Consider the following 11,754-nt stretch of genomic DNA (forward strand, 5'->3'; position numbering starts at 1 on the left):
GAACTCCAGAGAGTATAGTCCCAGGCAACTCAATCTCTCCTCATAGGTTAACCCCTTCATCCCTGGAATCAACCTGGTAAACCTCCTCTGCACTGCCTCCAAAGCCAGTATATCCTTCCTCAAGTATGGAGACCAGAACTGCACGCAGTACTCCAGGTGCAGCCTCATCAGTACCCTGTATAGTTGCAGTGTAACCTCCCTGCTCTTCAATTCAATCCCTCGAGCAATGAAGGCCAACATCCCATTTGCATTCTTAATAACCTGTTGTACCTGCAAGCCAGCTTTCTGTGATTCATGAACAAGCACTCCCAAGTCCCTCACCCCTCAGCAACTGCCACTCCAGAAAAAAATAACCCAAGAAGGTCCAAGCTCTCCTTACTGCTCATGCCCACTAATCGAGGGAGCATCCTGCTAACCCTCTCCTGAATCTTCTCCAAAGCCTTCACATCTTTCCTGAATGAAATGACCAGAACAGAATTCAATACTCCATTTGGGTGTGCAAAGTCCTACAAGCATCAAATCCCAAAGGTACTCAGGTCGGTAGGTTCATGGGCCAGTGTATATTGTCCCCATTGGGCAAGTAAGGGCAGAAGAGGGACATAGGGAGCATAAAATAGATTTGATGGAAATGGGTACTTGAGGGTCAGTGTGAGGTTAATGGCCAGAGGCTTATTTTTGTACTTTGTGACTCACTGACTATGTGACATTGAGACAAATAGTGTTAGTTAATAATGGTTGAGGAAATGAACACCAGGACACTGAACAAACCCTAAACCCCACTGATCTCCTTCCTCAAGGTAATATGTGGTGTTTGTTTACACCTTGTACAGTATACCTGAGCGCTCAGTTTAATGATCTATTGAAATGAAAATTCCTCCTCTGCGTTGCACTAGCTGTAATTTTTATGCTTCATTACGGCAGTAGGACTTGAATCCACACACTGTTAGCCCACTGAGCCACATCTCACACCAACTTCATCTCTAAGTGACAAGTTCCTGTGTTTTGTTCCCATTGGAGTAATCAGTGAGGAACGTTTGATGGCTCGTGCCCTATACTCACTGGAGCTTAGAAGAATTGGGATGGGGGGGGGGGGGAAGATTCTCACTGAAATCTATCAAATATTGAAATATCTAGATAGAGAACACATGGGGACAGGACCTTTCCATTAATGGGACAGTCTAGGACCAGAAGGCACAGCCTCAGAAAAGTAGGATGCCTCTTTGGAATGGAGATAAGGAGGAATTTTTCTAGCCAAAGGGTGATGAATCTGTGGAATTCCGTCACTGGCTATATCTAAAGTGAAGGTTGATAGGTTATTGATTAGTAAGGGTGTCAGAGGTTACAGCGAAAAAGCAGGAGAATGGGGTTGAGAGAGATAATGAATCAGACATGATGGAATGGCAGAGCAGACTCAATGGGCTGAATGGCCTAATTTTGTCCTAAGTCTTATGGAAACTTGCCTGTTATTTCTCTTTTGATCTCGTATCTTCGTGGAGCAGTTCAGTTCTATTTCACTAAACAACTCTACCCTTCTGTTTGGCCTCAGGTTTATGTGACAATTACCCGGATCCACAACTGTGAGGACTATGCTAAGCTCAGCTTACTTGGGGTGAGGATGGCTTCATGGAATCAGATCTTGGACCCCTGGGTCTACATTCTGCTGAGACGGGCAGTCCTGAAGAAGATCTACCAAACTGTCTTAAGGAGGAATGGCATGAACAGGACCATGTTTGACCGATGGGAGGTCAGCTCCTTCCAGAGCTCTGATCGAAGTGTGGTCAAGAAGTTTTGAAGGAAAGCTGTGCTCAACCTTTGGAAGTGGTTGCTGTAGAAGGTGGCCTACCTGGATATCATTCAGGTGGAGTCTGGTTCAGTGGAAAACAGCAGACGATGGGAGCTGAGTTTTGGCATTGAGAGTGATTCAGAGGAAAGGGGAAAGTTGACACTACTTTCCACAGATGAAGTTTGGTCCCATCCAAGGACAGAACCATTCAGGAACTGAGTGAGACCAGAGGGCATTGCAGATGAGAAGATTGAGTTTGAAGGGAATTGGGTGAAACCATTTTACTGTGGACCAGCACATTATACTAGATTGACCCACCACTCAAGGAGACTCATTTCCCTTTGGCCCTCGGGTTGCGACCACAGAGAAAGACCCTTCTTGTGTGGTCGGAGATGTTACAGGTGGGACGTCAAAGCGTTTTCCTGTTAAAGCATGGACTTTATTCGAGAGTCGTAACGTTATCCTGCTGTTTGATGAATCCATTCTGAGCACATACAGAATTCATGGACCACCATGAATGAGGCAGTGGACAGCCTCTCCAGGGAAGCCAGAGCGTGAATGTGGCCTTGGAAGGGAGAGACTCACAGTCCCGCATGATCCCCTTCCCATTCCACACCTGGTCTCCTCACCCTTGATGAGGGTGCAAAGGCTGTCAAAGATTACCAGAAGAAGGCCGGAGAATGGGGTTGAGAAATAAATCAGCCACCACTGAGTGGCTGAACAAACATGATGGGCTGAATAGTCTAGTTCTGTGCCCAAGTCTTATGGTTCTAACATAAGGGGGGCATTTGCAAAATGAAGAGAACCTGATCTGCCCTAGTCTTCTCCACATGATGCAAAACCATGGGAGAGTGAAGGGTCAGCAGACACTGAGGAGCAGTGGAAGGAATTGTAAAGTGATTGCTGGTTGGTGATTAGCAGGGAGTGAGATCATTTGACTTTCACCCTGGCTGAACTTGCATACCAGTGGCTTGGGGTTAACTGGCTGATATTCTATTGCTGAGCTTGCCCATCTTACAGCCTGCCTTCACCCCATAACTTTTGATGCCCTTACTAATCCAGAACCTATTACCCTCCTTTTTAAGTGTACCCAGTGAATTAGCCTCCACAGCCTTCTGTGGCAATGAATTCAACAGATTCACCAACCTCCGGCTAAACAAATTCCAACTCATCTCGGTCCTAAAGAGATGTCCCTCTATTCTGAGACTGCGCCCACTTATGGATGCATCTTCTCCACGTCCACTCTATTTAGCCCTTTCAATTACCTTCTCTATCACCTGTCCCAATTCTCTCAATGCCCAAACATATTTTGGCCTCAGCTTTTAATACACAAGGGCTGAGACTCCAAGGCCCTCTGGAGAAGGAAATTCCAGAAACGGGAAGCAACCTCTTAGTTGTCAATCCTTCTCAGAAGTTTCTACCCTTAACCTCACTTGTCTAACCTTCAAAGTACATGGGCCCATTCCATTCAACCTCTCCTCAGTGGAAACCCTCCTCATCCCTGAATTCCATCTGGTAGAGAGCTTTTCCTGTGGGAATTAACATTTTGAAGGAAGGTTTGTTTTATTGGGGGGGGGGGGCTTCTCTCACGATGAAAAAAAAGCAGCTGGGGTAATGTTCAGATTGGGGTTTCAGCCCAGACCTGTAACATCAATGTCATTGGTAGCCAGTGAGATCCCAAAGGACAAGCCCCCTGAGCACAGTTTGATTTGCCCCTCTGAGTCCCATTCGATTTGCCCCCTGTGTACTGCTCGATTTGTCAGTGATAGTTGTGTTGAAAGCAAATACTCTGCACATGTTGCTTGTCCTCATTTTCTGGGTGTGTCTGGTTGGCACCAATCACCCATCCGGGATTATCCCTGAGAAGGCGGTGACGAACGGACTTCCCAAACAGCTGAAGTGTTTCTGCTTTGGGGAGGCAGGCAGGAGGTCAGAATTAAATCCAGCCACATGAAAGAGACATGTTCAATTCAGGACGGTGCGCAAACTGGGTAGTCTCCCCTTGCCCTTCCTGGTGGCAAAGGTGCCAGGTTTGGAAGGAGCTCGTGGTGTTCCGTGGTGCAGCTGGATCCACGTAGTGAGTGAGGACATTGTGGTGTGTTGAAAGAGAAGTCTTGCCATTTTGGATACCAGCAAGAGAAAGGTTAAATCCTGAAAGAGACCTTTAAGACCAATGGCCAAAGCATAAACCTGGGCTCACTCTTAGTCAGATAGTTATAGAAGATAGAACATAGAACAGCAGTGCACAGGACAGGCCCTTTAGCCCTTAAACACAAGAGATACAGGAAACCTTAAGTAACACACACAAACTGAATAGGGGAACTCAGCAAGTCAGTTCTGATGTAGGGTCTTGGCTTGGAACGTTAACTCTTAATTTTCCTTTTACAGACTGTTTGGCCCATGCTGTCTGTGCCCAATTAAAACTAATTCCATCCTCCTGCAAAGTATCCATAGTCCTCCATTCCTTGCATACTTAAACCCTGTTAAACACCACTATCATGTTTGCTTTGTGCACTACCTGTAGCAGCCCATTCCAGGCATCTATCATTTGTCCCGCACATCTCCTTTAAACTTGATCCCCACCCATCACCTTAAACGCACGTCCTCTCATATAGGACATTGTTACCCTGGGAGAAAGATACTATCTACCCTATTTATGCCTCTCATAATTTTATAAACATCCATCAGGACTTCCATCAGCCTCCGCTGCTCCTGCTAAACCTCTCTGGTATCCTTTCTAAAGCCTCCACACCCTTCCATGATAGCCATGCGATTTGAGTTGCTGGAGAGCTTGAGGTGTTAAACAAAAAGCCCCATCTGCACCCTCAGGAGATACAAAATATCCCATGGGAATACTTCAATGGAGAGCATGGTAAATCCCACTGGCACTAACCAATGTGCTTCTAATGCAGTCTTTTCATGTCTGTCCACTGCAGTTTTTGGAAAGCTTACTAGGAACTTCTTGTTACATTGGCAGCTGCACTGATTCTATTGCAAAGCTCTACGTAAGGCAACTTTCATCCTTTCTCTATAAAGTAGACATGTTCCCTGCAGAGGGCCACATACCAAAAAATATTAAAAAGTCACTGTTTACTAGAAAATTCCAAATACGTGAGGAGTCACCATAATGACTTATCACGTGAAGGAGACACGTCTTCCACACAACAGTTGTTGACATTGAACTCCTTAGATCACTGCACTTTATCTCACAAGAGTAGCACTTAAAATGAAATATCTATATTTGCTACGATCTCAGTACTGTTTACCTGTGTTCAAACGTGCAAATAATAACTTCAGCTGTAAGAATTTAAATGTATCTATAGAAAATGAATATATTTAAGAATTATTAAATTTTTTTTAAAAGAAATATATTATGCCATGTATTTTTGTATTGTGGGCTATTTAGTCAAAGCTTTGATCTGATTGAATAAAAATCCTTTCATCAGTATTTGGTATTGAACTGATGTTAATTCCAGTCAGTCTCAGACATACCCAGCATTACCCTCATTGTCCTCATGATGGTGCCCCTCGTGAATCTGCTGACCCGGTTGGCAAAGGTGTAGAAGAGAGTTGCAGGACACACCCGATGGCAAAGAAAATGTGGTGAGATTACACTCAGTGGCCACTGGTACAGGAGGCTCGTTATAAAGTGGCCACTGACTGCATGTTCGTGGTCTCTCACTGCTGGAGCCCATCCACTTCAACGTTCGATGTGTCGTGCATTCAGAGATGCTTTTCTGCACACCACTGCTGTAAAGTGTGGTTGTTCAAGTTACTGTCACCTTCCCATTAGCTTGAACCTTTTCCACCTTTCCTTCTGTACTCTCTCATTAACAAGGCACTTTCACCCACAGAGCTGCCGCACACTGCATTTATTTTGTTTGTTTTTACGCACCATTATCTGTAAACTCCAGTAATTGTTGTGTGTGAAAATCCCAGGAGATCAGCAGTTTCTGAGATACTTAAACCATTCTGCCTGGCACCAACAACCATTCCGTGGTCAAAGTCACTTAGATCACATCTCTTCTCCATTCTGATTTCTGATCTGAACAACAACTGAACCTCTTGACCACGTCTGCATGCTTTTATGCATTGAGTTGCTGTCACATGATTGGATGATTAGCTATTTGCATAATGGGGAGATGTAGCTAATGAAGAGGCCTCTGAGTGTATTCGCAAATCGGAATGCTGTGGGCTGCAGAGAGGGACCTGAGGGTGGTGGTTTTCCCATTCCCAACTAAGAAAGGATGTGCTGGCGTTACAGAGGGTCCAGAGGAGGTAGACAAGAATGATCCCTGGAATGAAAGGGTTAACATAAGAGGACTATTTGCTGGCTCTGGAGCTGTAGCCATTGGAGTTTAGAAGAATGAGAAGACATCTCATTGAAATCTCCTAAATACCGAAGGGCCTAGATAGAGTGGATGTGGAGAGGATGCGTCCAACGGCAGAAGCCTCAGCATCAGGACAAGAGGACGTCCCTGCAGAACAGAGATGAGGAGGAATTTCTTTAGCTGGAACAAGGTAAATCGGTGGAATTCATCGGAGGACAAGTCATTGCATATAGTTGAAGCAGAGGTTGATAGGTTCCTGATTAGAAAGGGTTTCAAAGATTACAGGGAGAAGCAGGAGAATGGGGCTATGGGAAACTAAATCAGCCAGTATGTACATGGAGAAGGACTGATGGTCTGACTGGCCTAATTATATGTCTTGTGGTTTTATGGCTGTATGACAGAGGTGGACCTGGCCATGGTCCCAGACGTAGAGTCAAGCAGCACAGAAACAGGACCTTTAACCCACCACGTGCACACATTGACCATCAAGCCCCCGGCTATTTACACTACTCCCAGTTACTCACACCTGGGACTCTATGTGTTAGCAATTCATTTGCTCATCTCGAAATGTTCCCGATGTAACACCACCGAATGTCAGGAAAGGTGTTTTCCTCTTACTGGACATGGTCATTAGCTGCCTGTCGTGGGGTGTGAGTTACTTGCCTGTTTACAGCCCATGCCTATATATTGTCTTGCTGTGTGAGGCAGGAGTCAGAATCGGAACTATTGTCACTGACATGACGTAATAAATTATTACAAGTTACAGTAAAAATGCATAGAGCAAAGGAGGAAAAATGTCCTTGATAGTGAGGAGCCTTGTGATGGCTGTCACCTTTGGAGTTCACGGATTCATGGACCATTCAGACATTTCATGCCAGAGGGGAAGAAACTGTTCCTAAAACATTGAGTGTGGGTCCTCAGGCTCCTGCACCTCCTCCCTGATTGAAGAGCATGCCCCAGTTTGTGAGGAGTCTTGTGATGGATGCTGTCTTCTTAAGGCATTGCCTTTATGAGGTGTCCTTGATAGTGAGGAGCCTTAGCTGTCACCTTTGGAACGAGTCCTTGATAGTGAGGAGCCTTAGCTGTCACCTTTAGAACGAGTCCTTGATAGTGAGGAGCCTTAGCTGTCACCTTTGGAACGAGTCCTTGATAGTGAGGAGCCTTAGCTGTCACCTTTAGAACGTGTCCTTGATAGTGAGGAGCCTTAGATGTCACCTTTGGAACGAGTCCTTGATAGTGAGGAGCCTTAGCTGTCTCCTTTGGAACGAGTCCTTGATAGTGAGGAGCCTTGTGCCTACGATGGAGCTGGCTGGGTCTATGCCCCTGTGCTGCCTCTAATGATCATGATTATACCAAATGGTGATACAGCCAGTCAGAATGCTTTCCAATGAACATCTGTAGAACTTTGCTAGTGTCTTTGACAGCATGCCAAATCTCCTCAAACCCTAATGAAGCATAACAGCTGGCATGCCTTCATCTCAATTGCATCAGTATGGAATTACTGTGTTCATCGAGGAATGGAAATGAGTGCCGTGCAGTCACCAGAGAACACCCACAGTTCTGATTTCACGATAACCGCTATTCCACTGATGAAGCAGCTGATGGGTTGGCTTGTACACTGCAATGGGTACACTGACACCAGACTGACTGACTTCAGTCTTTGTCTGAAGTATGACTCAGACCATCGTTGAGGTTTCCCCAGGCCTCCCCATTGAGATCACATTCACAGGGGCTCCTTAATGCCACTCACTTTAGTGTTTCCTTTGTGAAAGACATTGATACTCACCTTAACCACCTGACACTCGATAACATTTACCATCAACACTGACAAAAAGTGAAAAATAATGTTAAAAATTACAATTATTAAAAGAAAAATGAAAGTTACAGAAGAGAAAATACAAGTACACTTAAAATATTAAGATTATTAATATTAAATGCTTAAGATTTTATTTAAAAAAATCAATTAAATCAACTCTTGTCCTGCCCAAAGTGAACGGTGTGGTTTCAGATGGCAGGTTTTTCTGGGAAATCTGAAGAATCTATCAGTCAAAATCAGAATCAGGTTTAATGATATACATCGTGAAATTTGGTGTTTTGTGACAGCAGTGAATTGCAATATATATTAATTAAAATATACATTTGGAAGTATATATTAAAAATTACATTAAATAAGTTATGCAGAGGAGGAAAAATTACATGGTTCAATGTCCATTCAGAAATTTGATAGTGGTGGGGAAGAAGCTGTTCCTGAATTGTTGAGTGTGTGTCTTCAGGCTTCTGTACCTCTTTCTTGATGGTAGCAACAAGAAGAGGGCAATTCCTGGGTGATGGGGGTCCTTAATAATGATAATAACCTTTTTTGAGGCATTGCCTTTTGAAAGGGTCCCGGCTGACGGGGAGGCTCTTGCCCATGATGGAGCTGGTAGTCTTTACAACTTACAGCAACTTTTTCCAGTCTTGTTCAGTGGCTCCTCCATATCAGACACTGATGCAGCCAGTTAGAATGCAGTCCATAGTACACCTGTAGAAATTTGTGAGTGGCTTTGGTGACATACCAATTCTCCTCAAAGTCCTAATGAAAGACAGTCGCTGCCTTCTTTGTAATTGCAAAGTCCAGCCCAAGTGTCCCACAACCATCTCACTGCTGTAGTTCACAGTACACTTCTAATGGTCAGTCGATCTCACCTGGTTTTGCATGCTATATTCCCCCTTTGGCATGCCATCAGATTTCACTAGCTAAATTGGAAAGGTTGAGTTAACACTGCTCCCAGTAACGTGAAGGAGTTTGGCAATTGTCAATGGGAAGGCCAGCATTTATCTCCCAGCCTTAACGCCCTTGAGGATTTAGGGGTGAACAATCTTATTGAATAACTGCAACAGTGAGAGAGCTGAATGACTTTCCAGACCAATTCAGTGTCAGGACTTCCGCTGAAAACAAAGTGGAAAAGTTGGCTGCCTTATTTGTGATGAATCTTTGCATGAGCAGCCATTGCAATTAAATTATGAGATTTATCCTTTGGCTAATTCTGGGAAGGATAAAAACTGCAAACAGACAGCCTTCTAATGCAATAGTCCTGCTTCTAAATGTGTAGGTTCGTCTGAGAGAAGATTCATTATGGACTTACCAGACTACATTGGAGAATGATGTACCAACAGTTAATACATTCCCCACTCTGAAGTGTATCTCATCTTACATAGTCATTGATCTATCTTCACTTCTGTTGTGTGTGCATGTTTGAAACGTCGAGTGTGAACACATCTGTGAGTGCTTATGTGTGTGTATTTTTGTGTTTGTGTACGTGAAATGTGTGTAACTTAGAGTGTGAATGTGTGTGTGTGAATGTATGACTTTCAGTGTGAATGTGTGTGTGTCAGAGAGAATATGTGAGTGAGTGTGAATGTGTGTGTGAACATGTGACTGAGTGTAAACGTGTGTACAGCTTTGAGTGTGAATGTGTGTGCTATGTGCGTGTGTATCTGCATTCTAATGTTTGTTCTCGAGTGTGTATGCGCACGCATGTTTGTATGTGCCACTACAAAACTGGAAATACTGACTTTTTTCAAACTAGTAATGCATGCTACTTGGCAACTACCGTGTGTATGTTTGAAAAGTTAAAGCTCTGATCACCACCAGATTGTCCACAGACAAGGTTTATGTTCATGTTATTCTCCAGAGACCACTGTCATGGTATACCCTGTCTGTTTCCTCACTCACATTAATACAAAGATATATCTCCCACTGCTTACAACTTACATGGGATTTGAAACTGTTCTCTCCAACTCTGAGCATCCAGCTCCCTAAGACCAACCCTGTCTCTTGCAAAAATGCCATCCCCTTCTCACAATTCCTCCGTCTCTGCCACATCTGCTCTCAGGATGAGGCTTTTTGTTTCAGGATGAAGGAGATGTCTTCCTTTTTTAAACAAAGCGGCTTCCCTTCTTCCACCATCAACTCTGCTCTCAAACGCATCTCTCACATTTCCCGCGCATCTGCCCTCACCCCATCTGCCCATCACCCCACTCGGGATAGGGTTCCCCTTGTCCTCACCTACCACCCCACCAGCCTCCTGGTCCAACGTATAATTCTCCGTAACTTCCACCACTTCCAATGGGATCCCACTACCAAACACATCTTTCCCTCCCCACCTCTTTCTGCTTTCCACAGAGATCACTCCCTACGCAACTTCCTTGTCCATTCGTTCCCCCCCCCCATCCCTTCCCACTGATCTCCCTCCTGGCACTTATCCTTGTAAGCGGAACAAGTGCTATACCTGCCCTTACACTTCCTCCCTCACCACCATTCAGGGCCCCAGACAGTCCTTCCAGGTGAGGCGACACTTCACCTGTGAGTCAGCTGGTGTGGTATACTGTGTCCGGTGCTCCCGGTGTGGCCTTTTATATATTGGTGAGACCCGACGCAGACTGGGAGACCGTTTCACTGAACACCTACGCTCGGTCCGCCAGAGAAAGCAGGATCTCCCAGTGGCCACACATTTTAATTCCACGTCCCATTCCCATTCTGATATGTCTATCCATGGCCTCCTCTACTGTCAAGAGGAATCCACACTCAGGTTGGAGGAACAACACCTTATATACCGGCTGGGTAGCCTCCAACCTGATGGCATGAACATTGATTTTTCTATCTTCCATTAATGCCCCTCCTCCCCTTCTTACCCCATCCCTGACATATTTAGTTGTTTGTTTTTTTCTCTCTCTCTGCCCATCACCCTGCCTGTTCTCCATCTCCCTCTGGTATTCCCCCCCTCCCTCTTTCTTTCTCTTGAGGCCTCCTGTCCCATGATCTTTTCCCTTCTCCAGCTCTGCATCACATTCGCCAATCACCTTTGCAGCTCTTAACTTCACCCCGCCCCCTCTGGTCTTCTCTTATCATTTTGCATTTCCCCCTCCCCCCAGTACTTCCAAATCTCTTAGTATCTCTCCTTTCAGTTAGTCCTGACGAAGGGTCTCGGCCCGAAACGGCGACAGCACTTCTCCCTATAGATGCTGCCTGGCCTGCTGTGTTCCACCAGCATTTTGTGTGTGTTGTTCCCCAAGACCAACTTGACCATACCAAACACATCACATAATCAGTAAACATTGTCCACAAATATGAAATAGTAAACTAGCTGCACTTTTTGCCCTTCCCAAAAATAGCCACAGGATAAATACCACATCTTACCATGCAGTATGGAAGCATAACACTACGACAGTGCCAGTGACCAGGGTTCATGTCCCACTGATGTCTGTAAGGAGGAATTGACATTGGCTAATGAGGCTTTGAATGACTATTTTGTGTCGGTCTTCACGGTGGAGGAAATTTCTAACATGCCAAAGGGAGATGCTATGGATACAATGGGAGGTGAGGGCTTTGATACAATAGCTATCACTAAAGAGGTAGTGTTGAGCAAACTTGTGGCCTGGAGGGTAGACAAGTCTCCTGGTTCTAACAGAATGCATCTCGGAGTACTAAAAGAAATGGCAGACTTTATAGTAAAGACTTTGGTGATGATTTACCAAAATTCTCTGGATTCTGGGACTGCATGAGCTTCCTCTGCGTGATCCGGTTTTCTTCTTCATTCCAAAGACACAGGGGTTAGTAGGTTAATTGGCCACATGGGTGGCACAGTCTCGTTGGGTTGG

The 11,754-nt window shown here is 44.9% G+C and overlaps 1 protein-coding gene across 6 annotated transcripts in view; it reads left to right on the forward strand.

The window, feature by feature from the left end:
* LOC132406549 (prostaglandin E2 receptor EP1 subtype-like) overlaps nt 1-5,150 on the forward strand; it is a 34,950-nt gene extending 29,800 nt beyond the window's left edge. For all 6 annotated transcript variants that reach the window (XM_059992361.1, XM_059992362.1, XM_059992363.1 and 3 more), the window contains exon 3: nt 1,547-5,150. In XM_059992361.1, coding sequence (XP_059848344.1) covers nt 1,547-1,792 — 246 coding nt within the window. In that variant the 3' untranslated portion in view covers nt 1,793-5,150. The remainder of the gene's footprint in view (nt 1-1,546) is intronic.
* Nucleotides 5,151-11,754: the final 6,604 nt, after the last annotated feature.

Source organism: Hypanus sabinus, chromosome 16, assembly GCF_030144855.1.
Source record: "Hypanus sabinus isolate sHypSab1 chromosome 16, sHypSab1.hap1, whole genome shotgun sequence".
Classification (NCBI taxonomy): Eukaryota; Metazoa; Chordata; class Chondrichthyes; order Myliobatiformes; family Dasyatidae; genus Hypanus; species Hypanus sabinus.